General features: G+C 43.3%; 1 protein-coding gene across 1 annotated transcript in view; it reads right to left on the bottom strand.

The window, feature by feature from the left end:
* LOC126184178 (tachykinin-like peptides receptor 86C) overlaps nucleotides 1-24,175 on the bottom strand; it is a 290,420-nt gene that overhangs the window by 178,867 nt on the left and 87,378 nt on the right. Inside the window, exon 2 of the mRNA XM_049926546.1 lies at nucleotides 12,882-13,016. Coding sequence (XP_049782503.1) covers nucleotides 12,882-13,016 — 135 coding nt within the window. The remainder of the gene's footprint in view (nucleotides 1-12,881; nucleotides 13,017-24,175) is intronic.

Raw genomic sequence — 24,175 nt, 5'->3', positions numbered from 1 at the left:
AATGCAAAACGTGCTACCCTTATTTGAAGTTTCTCGATGTACTATGTTAATCCTATCTGGCAAGGATCCGACACAACGCCGCAGTACTCCATAAGACGACGGAAAAGCGTAGTGCAGGTAGTCTCTTCAGTGCGGTCTGGGGCGCCTTGCAACGGTTCGCGTGGCTGCCCCCGTCGGAGGTTTGAGTCCTCCCTCGGGCACGGGTGTCTGTGTTGTCCTTAGCGTAAGTTAGTTTAAGTTGGATTAAGTAGTGTGTAAGCCAAGGAACCGATGACCTCAGCAGTTTGATCCCATAGGAACTTACCACAAATTTCAGGTAGATCCATTAAATATTCGAAGTGTTTATGCCAATAAAACGCAGTCTTTGGTTCACCTTCCCCACAACATTCTCAATGTGTTCTTTACAAATGAGGTTGTTCATAATTGCAATTCCTAGGTATTTAACTGAATTTACGGCCTTTTATATTTGATCGGTTAATCGTGTAACCGAAGATTAATGAATTCCTTTTAGCACTCGTGTGTGACCTCAAACTTTTCATTATTTAGGTTTAATTGCCAATTTTAACATCATACTAATATATTTTCAAAATCGTTTTGCAATTTGTTTTGATCTTCTGACGACCTTACTAATCGATAAACGACAGCATCGTCTACAAACGGCCTGAGACGGCTGCTCATATTCTCTGGTAATAAGGAAAAGCAGAGGACCTATAACATTACCTTGGGGAACGGCAGAAATCACTTCAGTTTTACTCGATGACATTTACAGTCGATTAATGCGAACTGTGGCCTCTGACAGGAAATCACGAATCCAATCGCATAACTCAGACAATATTGCCAAAGCAAGCAATTTGATTACAAACCGCTTGTGGGGTACGGTATCAAAGCCCTCCTGGGAATATGAAAACAATTTGAAATCCCTTGTTGATAGCACTCAGCACTGCATGACAGTAAGGAGCTAATTTTGTTTAACAAAAACGATGTTTTTTAAATCCGTGATGGCTATGTGTCAATAGTTCATTTTCTTATAGGTGCCGGCCGGAGTAGCCGAGTGGTTCTAGGCGCTACAGTCTGGAAACGTGCGACCGCTACGGTCGCAGGTTCGAATCCTGCCTCGGGCATGGATGTGTGTGATGTCCTTAGGTTAGTTAGATTTAAGTAGTTCTACGTTCTAGGGGACTGATGACCTCAGCAGTTACGTCCCATAGTGCTCAGAGCCATTTGAACCATTTTTTCTTCTAGGTAATTCATAGTGTTCGAACACAACTAGTTCTAAGTTACTCACGTTGGCAGCTGTTCTTCATTCGAATTATGGAATACTTCCTTCGTCCTCTTTGGTGAAGGAATTTTAGTACTTCTGTTTTAACAGCACCGTCATCCGTAGCATTTGCATTACTATCGCGCAGAGAGGGCATTGATTATGTCTTACCGTTAGAATACTTTACATACGACCAGACTCTCTCGATTTTCTGCCAGGTTTCGAGACAAAATTCCATTTTGGAAATTATTATACGCTTCTATCATTGAATTCCGCCCTAAATTACAAGCTTCTGTAGAAGATCGCTAATCTCGGAGTTTTTGTGTTCGTTTAAATTTGACATGCTTTTTTCGTTGTTTCTGCAACAGGGTTCTGGCCTGTTTTGTGAGCCATGGAGGATCAACTCAGTCGTTTATTAATTTATTCGGTATAAATCTCGCAATTGCTGTAGTTTCTATTTCTTTGAATTCAAGTCACACCTGGTCTACATTTACATTGTTAATTTGGAAAGACTGGAGATTGTCTCTCAGGAAGGCGCAAAGCGAACTTTTATGAGCTTTTTTCAATATACGAGGGCTGTCCAGAAAGTAAGTTACGATCGGTCACGAAATGGAAACGATTATGAAAATCCGATAAAGCTTTGCAAAGATGTGTTGGCCAGCGTCTCTAGTATGACTCTAGGTAGAATTATGTCGTTCTTTTCATTACTGAGCTCTTAGTGAGCGCGTAAAGATGTTATAGGAAATAGTGTCTCCCGCCAAGTACGAGGGCCTGTTGAGAATTTTCCCCTGAAGCTATGCAACCAACATTACATAACTATCGTGCGGTTTCTTCTTCAAGACAATTCTCAGCCTCATTCTGCAGGGGCAATGAAGATGTTCCTGCATCGTTTCAATTGGAAATGTTTGGTTACCCACAATACAGCCCGTAAATGTCTCCCACTGAGATTCATCTCTGCTCAAACGAACCGCTGGCTGTGAAGACAACATTTTGGCACAGACAACGAGCTTTAGGCCAGCGTAGAGAATTGGCGGAAAGCACTGGCGGCTGCCTTCTATGATGAGGGTATTGGAAAGTTGGTACAACGCTAAGACGAATGTCTGAGTCAGAACGGCGACTACGTAGAGAAGTAGCTGAAAGGTGTAGCTAACTGTTACAAATGAAACATTTCTAATTTTCACTGTGATTTTCATTTCGCGATCAATCGTAACTTACTTTCTGTCCAGAAAGTAAGTTACGATTGATCGCGAAATGAAAATCACAGTGAAAATTAGAAATGTTTCATTTTTTTTTTTCTGAGGATCTGAGAGTTACAGTATTCAGTTTCCCTACGACAACCCTGTGTTCACTTATCCCTGTATAAGTTTTGATGCTCGTTATTAGCTCAGGATTAATTGTTGCTCAGAGGTCAAGAGTGTTTTTACAAATGTTTACTATTAGAGTGAGGTCATGAACTAATTACTCGAAATAATTTTCAGGGAATGCATTTAGCACAATTTCGGTTGCTGTTTTATGCGTACCTATGGATTTAAACATGTATTTTCACCGTCATATCTAGTCACAACCAACTATAATTGCATGCATTGGGTACGTGTTTGAAATTAGTCTCAAGTTTCCTTTGAATCACCCAGCAGTTGTACCATGTGAGTTGGGAAGTCGGTAAAAAGGTCCAATTATTATTTTATTCCTGCTGCCAAGAATGATCTCTACCCATACTAACTCGCAGGAACTATCAAACCTTGGCTTCAATTTTTAACTGGTCGGAAAGTGATGTAACCAGTCAGACGTTTCAGTTTTATTAAGCACTTGAATTAACTCTGTGATGAGATAAACAGATTTTATGTTTTTCATGGAGTAATACATCCGCAATGTGGGACTTGATTCATATATGGTACAGGAATGACGACTGTGGAGGTCACTATTCTCTTTTATTTATTACAGTGTTTCTTTCCGTAGTGGCTCTGTATGTACTTGCTGGTCGTAGCGGCCGAGCTGTGGAAAAGGCGGTTCTGATAAGAGATGAAAAGGAAAGTTGTACTGCGCCCAGAATATGTTCAGTACCAGCATTTGCTGGTTTCCGTTTCGTTCTGCTAGCACAGGTGGGCGTTCAACAAGGGCCGTTTGAGAGGATTGACGTTTCTGTGCCAAGTATGTGCATCCTTCTTCCAGTCTACAGTACATTCTAGGGCCCAACATTTATCAAAAGCACGTCCAACAACTGCACTCGTCCACAGACGAGGTGGCAAGGTGGGAGGAGGTGGCCTGACGTCGGACTATGAGTAAGCAAGGGCCTCTGGGCTGCCCAGCATCATAAGATTCGCCCATACTGTGGAAACTGCGTAACACCATCGTTAAGGGACAAATTTGTCGACTGCCGCCGCCTTACTGATGTCGATAGTTAGGAACCATCAACGTGGGGTTCTGATGCGAAAACCAGGCCACATTCTTAGTGGGTAGAGTTTGCAAATTTTAGAAACAGATTTCTTCTATTCGATAGATTTCACTGCTTTTCGAAGTAGCAGTCTCCCACCCCTTTCATAACCTAATAAAAATCATACCATTTACTAGAGGAATGATAAAATTCTGAATAACAGGTGAGTAATGTTGGAGACGTGAGCTCTTATTGATTGTGATTGATGCAACCTTCAGACTGGCCGACGCGTCATTCTGGCAGCATTGCGATTGAAGGTATAGTCGACAGCAACTTTCAGCGTCATTTGGATTTTGAGATTCGTTCGGATTTAGTCATTGGTGTTGCAGATTGGGACTATGTTTGATGCGTCGGCTTTAAGATTTAGAGTCGTTCGTCACTTATGACTCGAAATTGATTCATTTAAGGGCTTCGGCATTCATCAAAATGAGTGTAAGTTCACCCAGCAATGAGGCGAGTCAGCAGCGCTGACGTGGAGTAGGCGCGTTTTTATGCTTCACGTAACTCGAGACTTAGATCAATCACGCTTTGTGAATTGATACCCTGACCAAGAATTTGCTGTTTGTTTTTTATGCATGTTTGTTCCCTTCTCGAGAGGATACTCGGTACAGGTCACTGGCATGATATACAGGATGTTACAAAACGATACCGACCGAGTTCGAGGTCTTGCATGTTGCGTCATGAGAATGAAATTGAGGATACGAACACACGTCCAGAAACTTCATCCAACGATGCTACAGAGAACAGAAATTATAGGCCCCTCTGACTGCCACTAGGCTACACCTTCGGCAGAAAAAGTGACTTCGTGCACTGAAGGAACAGGGAGATCTTGTAATGCTGTTTGTTATTCTGCAACTTGCGACTGATTGTCTAGATCGGCAGTGGGGAAGATGGAGCTAGATGCTGCACAGATAGCCCTTCTCTGCTATGAACGTGATGCTGTGTTGCCTAGGTGGATAACGGTTTAGGACACAGATTTCATCTGCAGTTTATTTCTCTCATGTTCATAAAAAAAAAAAAACTGCAGATATTACAGGGTTCCAGGAGAAAAATAAACTACAGATGGAAACCTGCATCTGAAAGAGTCATCACTTAGGTAACGGACGAAGGTCTGCCTACGCAGCAGCTAGTTGCATCTCCTCCACTGCCGATCGTGGCAGTCAGTCGTAATCATGAGCAACAAATAACATTGTGAGACATTCCGGCTATAATCTGTCAGTGTACGACGTTTCGTTAGCTGCCGAGGGGTTGGCCTAGCCGCAGGCGCTGACGTCTATAAATCCGATGTTCCTGGACGATGGTTCCTATCCTAAAATTGTTCCTTACGAAACCCTTTCCAATTCCCTGAAGTTTGACAGTAAACCTCTGTGGCGTCTTGCATAATGAGAAGCAAAGACATGCTTACAGTGATCTGGGTTGTTGAAGGTGTGCCGCATTTGGAGGTACTTTATAAGGCACTACGATCACAAATGGGGCACCCTGAACTTTAGTATGACAGTGCCAGACCACACACGAGAGCTGTTATATCCTCCACCAATACAGCGCCTTAGGATCACTGTCGTCAATTGTGATCCATATGTACCTTTTCTTTTTTACGTTTCATGTCATGGAATCATTTCACTTTAGATTGATTTTGTTGGTTACTTCCCAATTTTTTAAGTTTCCAAATATATATGACTCACATCTCACAGGTATTGGAAAAGAATACCACAACATTCAGGATCCAAATAAAGAGTATCTGACAAATGAAAACCCACCAATGTGACATAAAACAAATCGAGGGACGAGGAGTTGATGCATGTCATACACTTTTCTGATTATATTCTTGTGTACAGAACTAAAGTTTCAAGCCCTTTAGAAAACGAATGAATATTTACCAATTACACCACAACAGAAGCATATACCAAGGGACAGGTTGTAAATGCTACTAGGTAGTTTGAAAAATTCATAGCACAATTTCTGTATAATACTTGTGTAGTTGGCCTTGATGACAGGAAGGTGTACCTTCACACCAGACAATTCTCATGTGTTCCTTTTTACATGAGTAGATAAAATTCCAGAACGAAAAATTACCCCAGAACTGTAGGTAACAGTGGGAGGCGGTCAGACTCAGAGTGCTTAAAGAAAATGAGATTGTTTTCAATGCATTATAAAGACTCGCGTTAAAATGACAAGATCTTTATAGTAAAATGAAACGATCGTATGGCACTGATGGGCAGGAATCCCACCTGAGGAAGTTCGGCCGCCGAGTTGTAAGTCTTTCTAGTTGAGGCCACATTGGGTGACTTGCGTGTGCATGATTTTTCCCGAGAAAATCCCCAATCCGACAAGGGAAGTAACTCGGGCCCGCTACATAGTAGTCAGACAAGGCGACCAGTTAGTTAGCGTGGTGGCACTGTGGTAATTGTTAAACATGACAATTCTCATAGTTATGTGCGTCTGCTGAAAATGATTTTGAAAAGTGTGTATTCAGAACTGGGAGGAAATCAGTCAACAAAAGCAAAAAATTACCCTAAAATTGTAAATATCAGTTGAAGGGTTCATACGCTGAAATGCTCAAAGCAACTACCATGACGTTATTAAATTTAGTAATTGCAACAATATGACGACGTGCTCGTTTGAATTTCTCTCTATTTTTATTCGTACACTGCAATTTCAAAGTGTCTTACGTAAATTTGGATCATAAATTAAGAAAATATGTACAGCCAGTCTTAAGTAGGATAGCTCTGCTGCTGTCATATCATGATCTTCTTACTGTGGTTCACAGAACTCGAATAGTGAGACCCCAAGACACTGAGCATGAGAGAGAAATGATATGTTAGGGGGACTTGGTTTTCCAGCCAGTTGTAAGTCATCTCATTTGCTTGGATCAATGGGAGGAGGATAACATAAAAATTATCACTTGAAGTGGTATGGTGAACGGGTGTTCTTCGTTTTCGCGCCATTTTTATGTCATGTTGCTGGCCTACGGGCTTCTCTGGCGGAAGGATGACTTCTTTTTGGCATGTGCTAAGTATCCAGTTACATCATGACCTTAAATTTGCCACACGCAATTGCCGTAGAGTTGCAGGCAGGTATTAGGTTACAAGTGAACTTGAATTTGGTGCTTCAAAGTACCCTGCTCCACTGCTCAAGTGTTACAAATTTCCTCATCGCCTCTAATTCCTTGAGTGTTTTGGAAATTTGGGATAAGGTCTTATGGGACCAAACTGCTGAGGCCACCAGTCCCTAAGCTTACGCACAAATTTATTTAACTTAAACTAACTTACGCTAAGGGCAAACACACACACCCATCCCCGAGGGAGGACTGGAACCTCCGACGGTGGGGGGGGGGGGGGAGGGGGGGGGGGAAGCCCCCGGACCGTGACAAGGCACAGCGCGGCTACCCCGCGCGGCTCCTAGTGTGTGTTGCCAGTCATGTGGAGCACGTACTCAACACATACAGCGCTCTGGAGCATCCATGCCACATTGTCTACAACCTCTATATAGGAACGTGATAATGTGAAGCGTACAAGTGAATCTGATAATCCTGGGCAGGGTATTGGCAATACAGCAGCCAAAGAGGTCTGGACAATGCCCATAGTGCCACAATGTTTTCTTTGTTAAGTCCCTCTGCATTTAGTGACCTTTCTGTTTTGAACAGGACACTGAACATCAGAAAGAAGGTTTACTGGAAGTGACAAATAATAAGTTGTTGTCGGTAAGTCTACCACCCGAACAAGGCGTAATTCCTGCTACAGAGACTGATTTCAGTGCTATAAATACGCCTCCATATCGGAAACTCCTCCTCTTCAAGTCACAGTGGACTCACCAGCGTGCAGTGCCTGTGACTTATAATTGACAGTATTTTATTTGCTGACAAGATGGCAACCCCTCAACTGCATGTGCGCATATACTCTGTCTTAGATGAGGACTGGAGGAGTATAGCACTAATTTTCTTGGTTTACACGAATATTCCTAAAATAAAGGGCCTGTCTTTTTCTTGGCATAGAAATAAATATATCGCTTCGCTTTTTAATAGCAGTGGTCTGTCATCCACAAGCATTTGCAAACTAGTTTTTATTCTTTTTATTCCATTATTGCATTTTATATTTTTACCATTCTGCTAGTGTTGAATGTTTAAACAATAAGTTTTGTGAGTCTGCTCTAAGCATATATAAATTGCCTGAAAGAAAAAGAGGGGAAGAGGAAACGAAATGAAACTTCACAGGATGGGATGATATGTGATATTATTTTAGTGAGAGCATAATCGAGTGAAATAAAAAAAATTGCAGTATAAACCCACTTATCAGTATGTCGTAGCGCCCTCTCTGCCCTGTACGCATGCAATGATTAGGTTGTAAATGATCCTTGTTATCCTGGATACTGGCACCGGGAATGAGTTGACGTCCGAAACGGCCCTACACATGTTCCATTGGGAACGATCTGGGGATCTTGCTGGCCACCGCAGATCCTCGGAATCACACGAACGGTTCGTGAAGACATGTTTCATGTGTGTACAAGAGCTGTCCTGTTGGTAAATGTCTCTGTTACATGACAGAAAACACAAGAGGACGCCAGCTGTTCGTGACGTGCCATTGTACCGTCAGAGTTCCCTGAAGTCATACCTGATGGCTCCCCACACCGTGATTCCAGGAGTAACACCGCAGTGCCTCTTCAAAACACTGGAAGAACGAGACCTCTCCTCAGGTCACCGTCATACTCGCCAACGATGATCTTATGAGATAGCGCAGAATTTCAGTTCATCGCTGAACACAGTACGGTGTCATTCATCAGTAGTCCGTGGTTCTAGGCCACGGTACCACTCCAAACAGAGGCGTTTTTCTTATGGTGTTAACACCAATCGTCGCACGGGAATTTCCTAATCTGGCTGCTTCTGATATCCAACCAGTGGTACAGGCTGACACAATACGTTGCAAGGAGTCCATTACTTCTTCTGGGATGGGAGGACAGATGTGTAGCGATAACTATGTGCTTGGTGCAATATACTGAGATCCTCCCTTGTGATGCCCTCATGTTCCCATGAAGTCCAACACTGAGCCATTGTCACATTCAAATGCCACTTTAATCTGGATGCTCCACGATTCTACCACACGACCAAATGGAAACCCCCCGATCAGTCCCCTTTTATACTCAGTGAGGTGCTCATAACGTTGTCTCATACGAGTACGTGGCATTTCCATATCATTGTCAGTGATCAGTCAACATCTGACGCTGCTCACGCCCCGTATATGTGTATAATTCAGGCCAAGTAACAATACTAAAAATGAGCAACAACAGTTCACTCTAGTGGCCGTTATACCAGTCACAGAAAATTGCAAGTCGGCAGTATGCATGGTGGTGAGAAGCAGTCTGAAAAGCTTTTAACAGTGTTGCAGGGAAGGTTATGCTGAGAAATAACTGTTAAGAAAAAAATCGATTCTTTGCCCTATTTTCGAGTTAATTAGCTTTGAAATAATCCAATCAGGGCCTTGTGCACGCTAATTCAAATGGCTCGCCAGGTACAATTAGCGTAAGTTGTTCTCATTGTGTAGATGATAGACGCTTGAATTTCCGCGCACAACGGCCTGATTGAGTAACTTCAATGCTATTAACTCGGAAACAGAACAACATATAGAACTTTTTCCTAATAGTTTTTCAGGACAAGCTGACCTGCAACTCCATTACAAGCTTTCCAGACCTTTCTTGACCACCGCAGATATACAGGATGTTTCAGAAGTGATGGTCAATATTCAGGGATATGATATGAATGATCATTCGAAACAAAAAAGTCAAGTAAACAGGGGCTCTAAAACACATACCTTAAGAGCTATGAACAACTCATGATCTTCGATACTGGGAAACAAATCTTTTCTACTGCAGGCCTTGCTTTCCATATTTTGGAAAGTGGTAGTATGGCGCAAAACATGAAAAAGATATCCAGTAAGCATGTGTTCTAAAATGCATACGTTAAGAGATAGGAGCATTTATTCATCTTTGCTACTGTGAAACACTCATAACTTTCAAGGTAGGCATTTTACAGCACATGCCCCCCGGCCATTTTTTCTTCTTTTGGTCCATACTACAACTTCCCAAAATATGGAAAGCAAAGAGCTTGCAGTAGAAGAGATTTGTTTCACGGCATTGGCGATCAATAATTGCTCACAGCTCTTAAGGTATGCTTTTTAGAGCCCACGTTTACTTTTTTTTTTTTTTTTTCGAGTGATCATTCCTGTGATATCTCTGAATATTGACTATCACTTTTCAAATACGAACCCAAAGGTTTAATTGTGGTCAGCCAACAATAATTTTTAACCTTTTTACTTTACTACTGGCTCATTTACTGAAAATTATTTTATACTGTGCTTACTAGTGCGGTTTTAACGTATGGTTAAGGGAGGCTTACCAATTTAGTATTGGAGGGCAGCGTGGAGGGTAAAAATCGTAGAGGGAGACCAAGAGACGAATATACTAAGCAGATTCAGAAGGATGTAGGTTGCAGTAGGTACTGGGAGATGAAGAAGCTTGCACAGGATAGAGTAACCTGGAGAGCTGCATCAAACCAGTCTCAGGACACCACAACAACAACAACAACAAGAGAGGCTTTATTCTTTTTTCAGCTTCCTCGTCCACGGAAAATATTTACGAATGATAACAACCTAAATGTTGAACGCCTTAATACCAAACATCAGTAAAAAATAACAAACCTTACTATCCTCTAATAAGACCACCGACTGGCAGTGGCTTTCTAATAGTGTTGCAACTAGACGAATATCACCTGCTAGACACGACGTCGAAGCGCCATGTGAACGCAGAATTTATGGTTGACTACCAAGGCACACTGACAGTTCCTTGCTATTGTAAGGGGATGATCTTTGGCTCGATGTAGTGAAAGATCTCAACCGATGTATAAATAGTTTATAGCTAGCCACTTTTCTTTATTCCATTTGTTTCTAGTATGTTGATATTCCTTATATTTTTTGACGTTGTGCTTGTACCACCTTACAGAAAACTCTTTTTATAGTAATTTCTCTTCCATTTACAGTCGATACAAGTAGTATTTCTAGACCAACTCTATGTTGCTTTGGCTCTTGTAAATAGAATATAATTCAAGGTTAGTTATAGAACAATATTTTTGTTTCCTGAAGACAGAATATCGTTAAGAACATAATTACTCATTACGTCACATCAGTTTGTTTAGTATTAGCCATAAACTAACAGTCCTTCAGTTCACTTGGCCAAAAATTGTGCGCTACTCTTTCCATACACCAAGCAGTAGCTGCTATTTCGCTAAGCAATGTATTCCCCACATCGTTAGCATACGGAAAATTATATTGGTGAACCAAGATTAACCTTCTTTATGAAATAATCCATAAAATTGTCTTTACGGGGGCCGCCAGCGTCAATTTTGTGGTGTCGTCCGACGAACAGGGTACCAGAGCAAGATTTTAATCTCACAACGAAACCACAAGAGAGTACAGTCGCTTAATTTTGCACCGACGAATGAGAAATGCCGGTGTAGCCACGCCTCCAAGAGCTTCGCTGCGCCACCACAATCCACAAACGATGGTCTGCTTATGACCAAGCAGAGAAATGCTCGCCCGCGGTTCAGTCACCGATCAAGAACACAGCATCGTCGTAAAAATGGCACAAGTGTATTAAATGTATAGGGAGAACTTTAATGAGAACATTATGTCAGTTATACTCCACACGAAGGGTCTTGTAAAATTGCTTTATCAACTGATACTTTAATATTCAGAGACAGTTATAAATACTCGGACTGTTCCTGTGGAAATGGGTTCTAAAAAGTTAAGTAAATATTCATATCAACATTGTAATAAAGTGAACTAATGTTTTGTATGTTTTGGTTCCACTCAGTCTCCCCCTCGATCAAACCAAAGAATCCACCATTGAAGTGGCGAGTTTATTCTTGTGTGGCACAAAAACTTTCATTCGTGAGCCAGGGCTTATATATCTCTCATCCTGCTTCACTTAACTAAACCTGCTTCCATTAAGAGAATTCCTGATCCGACAAAGAAGTTGGTTGTAAATACCAACTGCTGTCCCCATTTAATCCCCACCCCATTCTTGATTCAGATTAAAAATCTCTGGAGATAATGGCAAAAAGCTAGAGAGGGAACAGAATCACAAATGCACTTTAGTTTTCACAGAACCAACACAGCTCAAAAAATGGTTCAAATGGCTCTGAGCACTGTGAGACATCTAAGGTCATCAGTCCCCTAGAACTTAGAACTACTTAAACCTAACTAACCTGAGGACATCACACACATCCATACCCTAGGCACGATTCGAACCTTCGACCGTAGCGGTCGCGCAACACAGTTCTCTGCCATGACAATACGCTTAGCCACGTTCGAGTCTCAGACAAAATGGTTTCTTCATCTTTTTACAAGAGATACAATCTAACGTACGTTTGGCACAGAGACATAATGTATAATTTATCTTCAGGGCAAGTAAGTCGTTTGTAAATTTCTTATTAGAAACTAGAACATTCCTTGCCAAATGTTAAAGCTTAATCTTCAAGAGTCATCTTGCAGCATCAATTCGTGAACGCTTTTACGCTTTCCATAGATGATTATACTCAGCCCAGGGAAATTTGTCCTTCGTTAATAACTACTATGGGAATGTAGCAATAAACTCTTAGGAAGCAGTATTTTACAACGTGTGTAAACGGCGACTGGATGGGTAGGAGAGGGGGGGGGTGAGGAGGGGTGTGAGAGCGACATGTGCCCCTGGATCGTCCTACTTAGAGAGCATCTCAAAGAGTTAATCACAAATGTGGCACTGCTTAGTCATGTATGTAGCACATTCCCCAAAGTAGCACAAGAAGAACATTCTCATGGAACACTGGAAAATCCCGCCACAGACTTCGAAGGTAGTCCTGTCCATAAAGTTTTCTTGAAAGAAAGTTAGTCTCTATGGGATAATAGGCTTGTATCCCTAAGAACACATTCATGTTGCTGATGTGGTGAATCAGAAACAGCATATAGGTTTACTTCAGATCGTTGGGAAATTAAATGGGTACTTCAGTCAGAGGTTTATGTTTTTATTGTTGGAAACATACGAGTCTGATTTCGCTATTAATGTGATACACTCTGTACAAAGTTGCCCAGATTCTATTTTCACTGGTGTATGCTACACTGAACAGCTGCCGGCCTCATTAAGAGTAGATGTTGCCGCAATGTGACTTACGTGTGGACGTTAGTGGTGGAGAAGATGAGGCAGGGTGTCGCCAGCAGGGCGCTGGCTGCCCACACAGCCAGCAACGCCAGCAACGCCCTCCGGCGGGTCATGCGGTGCTGCAGTGGCCGCACGATCGCCATGTACCTGCAACAAAACCAGTACGTACGGCAATCACCAGATTATCTTTGGATGCAGTAAGAGCTGCACAGTCGCTATACACCTGCAACACATTGTAATGTATTGACCAGACAGAATGGGTAGCCTGCCGCAAGGAGACACTAGCGGTCAGGTGACAAAGCCACAAGTAGGTGTACAGTTTCGAGTCACAGGCGATAGGACGCCACACGGTCTTTCCCCAGCCTCTATTTAACACCCAAATAGGTATCCGACCAATCGAGTGCCAGAATCGATATTGTCAGGCTGAAGTAAAATCAGACCGTTTGCATGCGCAGAGGCACTTTTTGCAGGCACAGATGATAAATGGACAATACCACAGGACACCAGAAGTCAACATTTAATGGACGAAACGCAACTTGCTAAGTGAGGCAATATCTTCCAGGAATAACGTTCTTAGCAGCTATATGTCGTATTCTTGCTGGGAAAATTGTGGTTAGTACACAAAAATCCAATTGAGAATCTTGTCGTAAAATAATCTTATTCGGTAGAACAAGAACATGACCTGGTCAACTGAGTGTGTTCAAGTTCAAGTGTGTGTGAAATCTTACGGAACTTAACTGCTAAGGTCATCAGTCCCTAAGCTTACACACTACTTAACTTAAATTATCCTAAGGACAAACACACACACCCATGCCCGAAGGAGGACTCGAACCTCCGCCGGGAACAGCCACACAGTCCATGACTGCAGCACCTCAGATCGCTCGGCTAATCCCTCACGGCTGGTCAACTGAGTGAGTGTCCATGCTTAGAAAGAGATCTCTTCCTAATGCTAGGAATCATGTCGCGCTAGTGGGGGACTTGACTACGAGACAGCAGAGTGGAAACTCCTGACAAGGCTCAATAGTGAAGACTACACTTGGAGATGCCTCAGCAGGAACATTGCTGGTAGCTTTCATGACACATGGCTTCTGAATATCACTGTCACGAACGCTGAATATCTAGTTACGGTTGTTGCTGAAAGACATGCACCACCCGCTGCATTCGCACTGCTGCCAGGAGATGCTGCCAGACGATTCCAATGCACATTCGGCTGCACCGCCAGCAGCCTGCCATTTGCCTGGTAAATGACTTGCACAACAGGACTCCCATCAAAGTTGGCCTGCCAGTGCCATTTATGTATTAGCAACCACAGCATACACAGAATGAGAGGTATATGACTGGGCATTCTGACTAGGGATTCGCTGATATCAGCAAACTATCTTTCTTGTCTGTAGAGAGAACTGATCATGTTATACTCAGATGACATCATCATCAGCACTTCTTTATCTCCTAGGCCATTCCTGGAATCATGACATTAGCATCATCGCATAGGGAGAGTAGAGGGGCAGCCCCTATGCCCTCCTCCTCCCACTGTAATGCTACTCGCCAATGGTGTGCATATAGTTGGCATGAAGAACCTTTCACCCCTGTGCTCCTGCAACTTGTGTGTGTGTAAACAACATGACGTACCCCTCATCCCAGTCACCCCAGTTAGACAGTCAATGGCGCTTGTTGTCGGCGTGAAGCACAGCTCTGTCTCTGCACTTTCTGCTGCATGGCGAGCACACATCTGTACATAGCACTATGTTCACGCTTGTCGTGAGAACGAGAGTGGTTTGTAGTTCACGCGAACGTGCAACACGTGTAATCGAAATCGGATATGCCTGCGCACACAGATTCATGTTCTTGTAATCCAACACGCCTGTTCAGGCAACAGCTGAGCGCCTGTGCGCCCACATGTATGCTCACGTGACCCTGTGCCCATGCTCGGTGCAGAATCTGGTGATGTCACGACGTTGTAATTAATAAGTATGAACAAACCAATTCTTATTACGACATTGGGTCCACCAGCACACAGTGCTTTATATGTGTAAGCGTTAACATTTTCTTTAAAATGCCTATCCAGTCTCCTTCCACACAAGAATTGTAAGCAATTGCAGTAAGGATTCATTAACAAAAATTGTTATTATGTTTTGTATGATGTTATACTGAGAGCTTTTTCTGTTACTATCACAGCGTTAGTTGAGGAGTGCACATCATCAGCAGGCGAAAGGTTTTTGAAATATCTATTCATAGCATGCTTTCGCTGCAACTGTGTCTTGACAGTGATGATGATTGTTGAAGACATAGCACAATGAACCTCGCCCTCCATGCCTCCGTGGGTGTCATTGCATTTAGGGCTTTGACAGTATTGTTCTTAACGATCAGAGCACGATCCACTGTCCACATGATGTCTGACACTGTCTGATGATGCTGTAGCATGAGCACAGCAGCTGTGATGAGCACCTGATCCAGCCATTAGATGTCCAAAATAACTAATTTATGATTTGTTGTGTTTTCTTAACAGTGAAGCCATCTGTTGGTGACAGTGAGAACTATCCATGATTCAAAGAACAAACTACCCACATTTTGTTGTTGTTGTAATTTCATTCCATGGCCCTATATGGGCAGGGGAGGACTGCCAGCGGCACAGTTCACCGCTTTTCAGTCGATCGACAGCACAAATAAAAAGATGAAATGATACACATAGAAGGTGGTTAAAAGGGGGACATAGAAACATAATAAGGGGAGACAGTGGGGGTTTAATGTACACTTACATGGAAACTTTCATTGTGGAACAGTTAAAAATGTCCATGTATAGATGAAAAACACAGTTGGCGATAGGCAGAGCATGTAAAATAGACTGAAGTCACAGGCACAAGTCAAAAGTTGGCCACAGTATTAAAACACAACGGAACAACAACACTTTGAACCCACTGCACGAGACAAAGCACACATGACGAAGAATAAAAATTGCCAGGAGGGACCTGCCAAGGGAGAGTAGGCCTGGGAGGAGGAAAAAGAGGGGAGCAGAGAGGGCAGCGGAGAAGAGTGGCTGGAGGGGGTGGGTAGGAAAGACAGGGTGTCAGGGAGCGCACTAAGGGACAGGAAACAGACGGGGTGGGAGAGGAAGAGGGAAAGCAAGTCATGAAGGAGTGCACAGACGTGGAAGGGGTGCACAGGAAAGGGAGGAGGCATAGGTGAGAGGAAAAAACCACTCAGGTGCAGGGAAAAGCAAGAGAGTGGGAGCCCTGAGGAGGGGTTGGGGGAAGGTGAGGTTAGAGTTGGTAGAAGGGGATACCAGAGCGAAGCTCATGATCTGAGAGGGGTAGGCACTGGAAGGTACATTGGTAAAGGAGGTAGATGGCGAGAAGATGGAGAGAGGGCTGGACATGACAGTAAAGGCGCGGCGGCAGCCTGCGGTTAGTGAGGATAGGAGACACCAGACGTTGGAGGCGATCGAGTCTGCAAATGATGGACTGGGTGCAGATGTGTTCAAGGGAAAAGGAGAAGATGTGGAAAGGGGATGAGGTCATAGAGGATCTGTATGGGGGACACGAGGAGTATATTAAAGGCAAGGAGGAGTGCATAATCTTCGATGATTTTGAGGGCTTTATAGAACCTGGGTGGGGCGGAAATCCAGGTGACGCTGGCATAACAAAGGATGGGATGGATCAGGGATTTGTAGGTGTGAAGGATGGTGGAAGGGTGCAGCCCCCACGTCCAGCCGGACAGGAGTTTCAAGAGGCAGAGACTGTTGTGGGCTTTGCGTTGGATCATAAAGAGATGGGGAGTCCAGGTGAGGTGGCGGTCAAGGGTGAGCCCAAAGTATTTCAGGATAGGGGGTGAGGTGGACAGGATGACAATAAATGGTATGGTAAAAATCGTGGAGCTGGAAGAAAAGGGTAGTACAACCTATGATGATTGTCTGGGTCTTGGAAGGGTCGATGTGAAGGAGCCACTAGTTGCACCAGGTGGTGAACTGGTTGAGGTGGATTTAAAGGGTACATTGGGACCATTGAAGAGTAGGATAAAGGACCAGGAAGGCGGTGTTATCAGTAAATTGGAGGACATGAGCAGATGAGGGAGGTTGGGGCATATCTGCAGTGTTCAGGAGATGGAGGAGAGGGGAAAGGACGGAGCCTTGTGACATGCTGGCGGTGGGACAGAAAGTACTGGAGTTGGTATTGCGGATAGTTACATAGGAGGGTCGACAGGAGGGAAAGGAAGCAACGAGATAGACGAAACTGATGGGAAGGGCGTAGGTCTGGATTTTAAAGATTAGCCCAGGATACCATATACGATCATAGGCAATCTGGTGGTCAAGGAAAACAAAGGTAGCAGAACGATGGAAGTTGAGTTGAAAGGAAAGAAGAAAGTGCAGCAATTTATTGGTGGCAGGAGCACTCGTTTCCTACAGTGCAGCCATATACTGGTGACAGGAGAATCGGAGTTCGGAAAAAGGCCTTGAATTTATTTCATGTTTTCAGGGTTTCTAGGACAGTATCTAGTTTGAATTCCTAATTTGTTACGTATATTTTATAAGAAAAGTTGGTTCTTAATTATTTATACAGATATATGTGCTGTTTTGTCATTCAAATATTCCCTCGCAAATGATTTATAATTCCAAAAGAGATTGACCAATGTGACTGGTGAGCCGGTCCATAAACGAAATTTTGGAACTCAGTAATAGAAATGCAGTTGGCATTCGGAAATTCAGATACTTTATGTATGTAGTTGCCAAGCAGGGCTGTAGGCCGGTGTGAGGTGTGAGGTGTAAGGTGTGAGATGTGAAGTGTGGAGACTCTACTGCTGCTCCTCCATACCCTTCCCACAATTATAAGATAGTGCTGATGTGAATGATAAGATAGTGCTGATGCTGATGTCAGCAGAATATGACATGTGCAGTTGTCTCCGCTGTAATATGAAGCCAAAAATGAGGAAGCGTTGATGCTGAAGGAAGCGCTTTTCTGCCCAGTATAAATACTGTCCTACTACTAGCAGGAACTGTTACTTGAAGCCAATATTCATAAATGTAGTGGTGGACGTCTTCCACCTTAATACACTGCTGGCCATTAGAACTTGAGCAGCATGAAGGCGCACGCTAGTTTAGCAGCGTGATCCAAACGCAATGCCTCATTGCTGAAAGAGGGCACTTGCTGCAACACAGTGTCACAGTGTTATGACACGCCATGCACGTACCTGTCAGAGTCCACTTGCCAGGTCTGAAACAACTATTTGTTACTGTAACCAGGGATGCATTGGCAGGCGGTATATGTGACATTTGCAGCAGCAATACAACAACAAACCCAACCTGGCTCATATAAATACTGGACATCTGGCCAGGCTGTGCTCTGAATCAGTGAGTCATAATGCCAACATCCAATGTAGTGTAGGCTCATCTTCATCCTGACAAGACTGCTTGCATAGGAGGACCAGCTGCAGCACTAATGGGCAGAGAGTCGAACTGTGGTCCTCTAAGAGACTAAGACACCAGGCACCTCCTCTCTCTAGTTTCAGATGCTACCAGCCAGACTCGAGTCTGACCTTCATACTCAGGTGCTTCCATCCGACAGCGAGCATTGCCTCCTGTCAAATCCGGCCGAGATGCTTCGCCCAGCACCTGAGGCAGCTGCCAGTCGCATGAGAATGTACAAGGCACCATGCTGAGATGGAGCGAGTGCAGACTGCATCTACCCTGCAAATCCCGCACTATGGTCTGCAGATTGGACGTTCACCATCCAGTGCTTACCTGACGTTGGCGTATGGTTCTATTTTAAACTGTTGAGATATGAATGAAAGTTTCTGCTATCATCGAGCTGCTTCTGACTCAACATGCCTATACAAACTCTTCCAGACAAGACACATACCCTCTACAAGTGTGGTCTGAAGTCCTGGTTTAGGGTTAAATGTTGGTTCGACTTACAGATTGTCAATGGGCAACAATGTCAGCAGCAATTCTGCAGTGGTGTTATGTGGAAAGATATAATTAAGTACTGACTTTAACCTTCAATCAGGAGCGCCATTTTTTTATAATACGAGTGGGCGTGAGGTGTACTTTGTACACACATAAAGAATAGCTGTCTTTATGTTACCAACGTAAAAATCTATTAGCTAAATCACAGGTTAATTTTAGTTTAGTTACACAACGATAAAATTAACTAAAATTACGTAAGCTAAATCTCTGTTTAACTAACAATAATAAAATAAACTTTCATTATATCATTCCAGGCTGCATACAAGTGTTACTCTGCAGTGATGACCCAATCGAAGCATTAAACTACACAGTTACATCAGATCGCCCCCAACCACTTATTCAATAGGTAATTATCTCATAGAAAAATTTCTCGTTGTCGGGTTGTGCTATTAGCTTTTCATATGGGTCATCTTCTTGCATGGATTGTAAATTTTCTCTCGCCTAGCTCGCTGTTTATCACGTGGCTCGTTGTTTATTTTATATTACTGTTGCTCCATTAGGAGTATGACAGTACAACTTATGACTGTCTTATCTGACGCAATAATGAAAGATTAGCTGTGGGCTCGTGTGAAACAACATTGCAACAATATAAAATAATTTTATTTGTGAGTGGTGCACTTTTTTGTACGGGTGCACCCGCTATGGGATTAAGCTTTAGTACAGGCCTGTAGGAGTATTTAATCCTTTTCCTCTCTTGCATTTGGTGACTTTTTTTGAACAGGTATCACCCCCGAAAACAGTTCAACAGCTGTTTGATCAGGTTCATCAAATGCGAACTGTAAGTAGAGAACTGAATAAACAACTTGATCATTAACGTGAGGGGGGTGGGAGAAATGAACAGTCCCATTCTATCTTTTGCCTGCTTGTTGTGCATACCTAAAATGCCTCATTAGTAACGCCTTTTTCCAGAGAATCTGGTAAAGATAGTATGACGTTTGTAGACAAATTACTTACAGCAGCAAGTTGGAGTGGGCTTCACATAAGATAAGATCACCTCGCTACATTTCTAAGCGAGATGTAGCGACTGTGGGACACATCGTGCACCATGGTCCGTGGGTCGACGCTCACCACCCGGCGCCCGACTGACCTGCGCGTAGGTTACTATTATAAACTGTTGCGAAGTAAGTGAAGGTCTCTACAGAAATCAAGTTGCTTGTGAGTCACTCTGCCTCACGAACGTGTGTGAGAGAAAGTCCACAGTACCTGTACTACAAACGTCAATTTGCATGAAGTGCACAGCATAGTTCGAAATGCAAATTACCAACGCTTTAACGCAACCACACAAAGCAGGTAGAAGTATCCGCATCTACACTCTCCATATAAGGAATGATAACGAAGGAGGTTTCTCATTTAGGAATCTCACTTAAATATTAGTTGCTCTGGAGAAAGTCGTATTATGCCAAAAATAAGAAGGAAAAATTTTCACCAGCACATATCTCATTACGACAGCAGGGGGACAGACTATGGAGACAGCAGTCATTCGTTCCGCGATGTTTCTGCAACCGTTTTTTTGGGATTTCATGATTGTCTCGTGAAAATGGAATCAATGTGTATAGAACGACCGTACTCAACGCCATGCTTGATCTCAGAAGCCCTATGCGACTAGCGCACAATAGGAAATGCGTATTGTTCACTCATCTGCACAGGTTCATAAACACAGATACGTCACGTACCATCAGTCAGGAGGTAGGTTTGTTTGCAGCAAGTGTCGGAAGTTCCATGCGGCATTTCGCGGATGATGCTATAGTATACAGAGAAGTTGCAGCATTAGAAAATTGTAGCGAAATGCAGGAAGATCTGCAGCGGATAGGCACTTGGTGCAGGGAGTGGCAACTGACCCTTGACATAGACAAATGTAATGTACTGCGAATACATAGAAAGAAGGATCCTTTATTGTATGATTATATGATACCAGAACAAACACTGGTAGCAGTTATTTCTGTAAAATATCTGGGAGTATGCGTGCGGAACGATTTGAAGTGGAATGATCATATAAAATTAATTGTTGGTAAGGCGGGTACCAGGTTGAGATTCATTGGGAGAGTCCTTAGAAAATGTAGTCCATCAACAAAGGAGGTGGCTCACAAAACACTCGTTCGACCTATACTTGAGTATTGCTCATCAGTGTGGGATCCGTACCAGATCGGGTTGACGGAGGAGATAGAGAAGATCCAAAGAAGAGCGGCGCGTTTCGTCACAGGGTTATTTGGTAACCGTGATAGCGTTACGGAGATGTTTAACAAACTCAAGTGGCAGACTCTGCAAGAGAGGCGCTCTGCATCGCGGTGTAGCTTGCTGTCCAGGTTTCGAGAGGGTGCGTTTCTGGATGAGGTATCGAATATATTGCTTCCCCCTACTTATACCTCCCGAGGAGATCACGAATGTCAAATTAGAGAGATTAGAGCGCGCACGGAGGCTTTCAGACAGTCGTTCTTTCCGCGAACCATACGCGACTGGAACAGGAAAGGGAGATAATGACAGTGGCACGTAAAGTGCCCTCCGCCACACACCGTTGGGTGGCTTGCGGAGTATAAATGTAGATGTAGATGTAGAAATGTGTCCTCACCGACAGTGCAGTGATATCCGTGGCATCATAGACCGTTGTTCCGGTGACAACTGTTGCAGCTTGCAGTGATGAGATATCAGAGGGCGTCGCACTTACCTTGATGCGAATATAGAGAGAGGTGGGCTAACAGTGGTGTTCCCAACAACAACACTGGACCCAGGAGTAGCACCACGCTGTATTTTCAGACGAGTACAGATTCAGCGTACAGGATCACGGTTTTTGAATCTGTACGTGGAGGTTCCGAGGAGGACAGAAGTTGCCATAGTACATTCGTCGTCGTCATGTGGGCTTAGCACCTGGTGAGATATTATGGGGTGCCATTGGGTACCGAAAACAGTCTGATTCGCACAGCTGTAAGAGTATGTGACTGAAGGATTTCTGACGTCTACTGCTGATGAAGGTTTCTCGGGTCTCAAGCCGGGTCAGCCCCGATAAAACTTCATCATCTGTAAGGTTTTTCACGTGCAAGGCTGTGTCTGTGTCATATCTGTGCGATCTGCATGATGTTCTCTTTGTAGCAGATACCGCAAAACAGTGTGATACTCGTGTCGTCCTGAGGCAACTCGATACTGAGAGTGATTGAATGTACCCTGACCAGCACGTTCTGCAGGGTTTTCATACATTTTAGAGTCTGGTAATGGGTTGTCGAGTGACTGGCACACCCTCACGATTCTGGCACAGAGCTGAAGCAGCATCGAATAATGTACCAGAATTCGTCATCAAAGCGTAGAGCCGTTGTGGTTTAAATGGTTCAAATGGCTCTGAGCACTATGAGACTTAACATCTGAGGTCATCAGTCCTCTAGAACTTAGAATTGCTTAAACCTAACTAACCTAAGGTCATCACACACAGCCATGCTCGAGGCATGATTCGAACCTGCGGCCGTAGCGATCGCGCGGTTCCAGACTGAAGCGCCTAGAACCGCTCGGCCACAGCGGCCGGCGAGCCATTGTGGATGGCAGAGTTGGCAGCTCTGAATTCTAAATTCCGCGCCTTGCATACCACCAAATTAGCTATAAATTTAATCAGGTATTCTTCGTACTACGTAATATCTTAACCAATAATTATAAATGGTTGCTATTTTAATGCCCATCCGACATATGCGCCAAGTGTATTTCACATGCTCACCTCAGACTTTAGAAAGGAGAAACAAACCTCATACAAACTTATTTTCCAGTAGTTCCCATAAATCACTTGAGGTAAATGCCAAGACAGTTTCTTGAAGAAAACGTGGACAGTTTCCATTGCCACCTCTGTACAATGATAGTATTTGTCCAATCTCTTACCTTCTCTCTTACTTCAGAGACGAGTTGTTTCCAAGATTTCCAACGGTGACCAAAGTTTTTCGCAAAGAAAAGTGTGAGGTCATTCACAAGAGTGCTAAAAGGAACTCGTTAAACTTCTCTTACACGATAAATCAGTCTAATCTAAAAGTCGTAAATTCATGTAAATACCTATATATTACAATTACGAACAACTTGAATTGGAAGGAACACATAGAAAATGTTGTGGGGAAGGCTAACCAAAGACTGCGTTTTATTGGCAGGACACTTAGAAATTGTAACGGATCTACTAAGAAGACTGTCTACTCTACGCTTGATAGTCCTCTTTTAGAATACTGCTGCGTGGTGTGGGATCCTTACCAGATAGTACTGACGGAGTACATCGAAAAAGTTCAAAGTAGGGCAGAAAATTTTCTATTATCGCGAAATATGGGAGACAGTGTCACTGAAATGATACAGGATTTCGGCTGGACATCATTAAAAGAAAGGCGTTTTTCGTTGTGACGGAATCTTCTCACAAAATTCCAATCACCAACTTTCTCCTTTGAATGTGAAAATATTTGGTTGACACCGCCCTACATAGGGAGAAACTATCACCACGATAAAATAAGGGAAATCAGAGCTTGTACGGAAAGATATAGGTGCTCATTGTTTTCGCGTGCTATACGAGACTGGAATAATAGAGAATTGTGAAGGTGGTTTAGATGAACCCTCTGGCAGGCACTTAAATGTGATTTGCAGAGTATCCCTGTAGATGTAGATGTATAAAATGATTTTCTCAGCAATATGATGCATACTGTCGCCGCTTAAGGTTTCATTTTTAAACTATTTGTACACCGGTACCAATGTGAGAGCTGTATTTTGACTATAAATGACTCTAGTTTCCGTTTTCCATAAAAAAATGCGATCAAGACCATAAATTATATTACATTATTAGCATTACCTTCTTGTCAAATTGTTAATGGATGTGCAGGAAAGTTACTGAATTAATCGAAACCACCTCCCTAATAGTGTAAGCGGTTTTTCAGGAAACAATTCGCATCTTTGAGAGTCCATGAGCCACTACTTTTAAAATTCTGTAGGAGCCTGCTGTTGCACCGAAGGGAAGTGTATTTGGTGCAACCACAAACTTTTCAAAGAACTTTCCTAGCAATTCCAGAGCCAGAGAAGAACAGGTCAATAGCCAGGCGGAATTCCAGCAAGCAAGAACCACTGATGCTGAAGCAGCAAACACGGAAGCTATTGCTACACCCTGAATGAGCTGATAGTCTGAGTCAACAACGTAGCAGAATGACATCATGACGATGGAAATATTACGTCATAATCGTGATTGCACCAAGTGTCGAACAGAAGCTTAAGTCAGAGGCAAGGATAACTGTTCAGTGTACCGACACACCACAAAGAGCGTTTGAAATGTGAGATTGTGAAATTCCAAAGAAACTGCGAAAGCTGGCCAAATAATAAAAGTGGGATGATTGATGTCATTGCCACCTCACTACTG

This window comes from Schistocerca cancellata, chromosome 4 (genome assembly GCF_023864275.1).
Source record: "Schistocerca cancellata isolate TAMUIC-IGC-003103 chromosome 4, iqSchCanc2.1, whole genome shotgun sequence".
Taxonomy (NCBI): Eukaryota; Metazoa; Arthropoda; class Insecta; order Orthoptera; family Acrididae; genus Schistocerca; species Schistocerca cancellata.
Note: the sequence above shows the minus strand (reverse complement) of the source record. Positions and strands in the feature narration are given on the sequence as shown.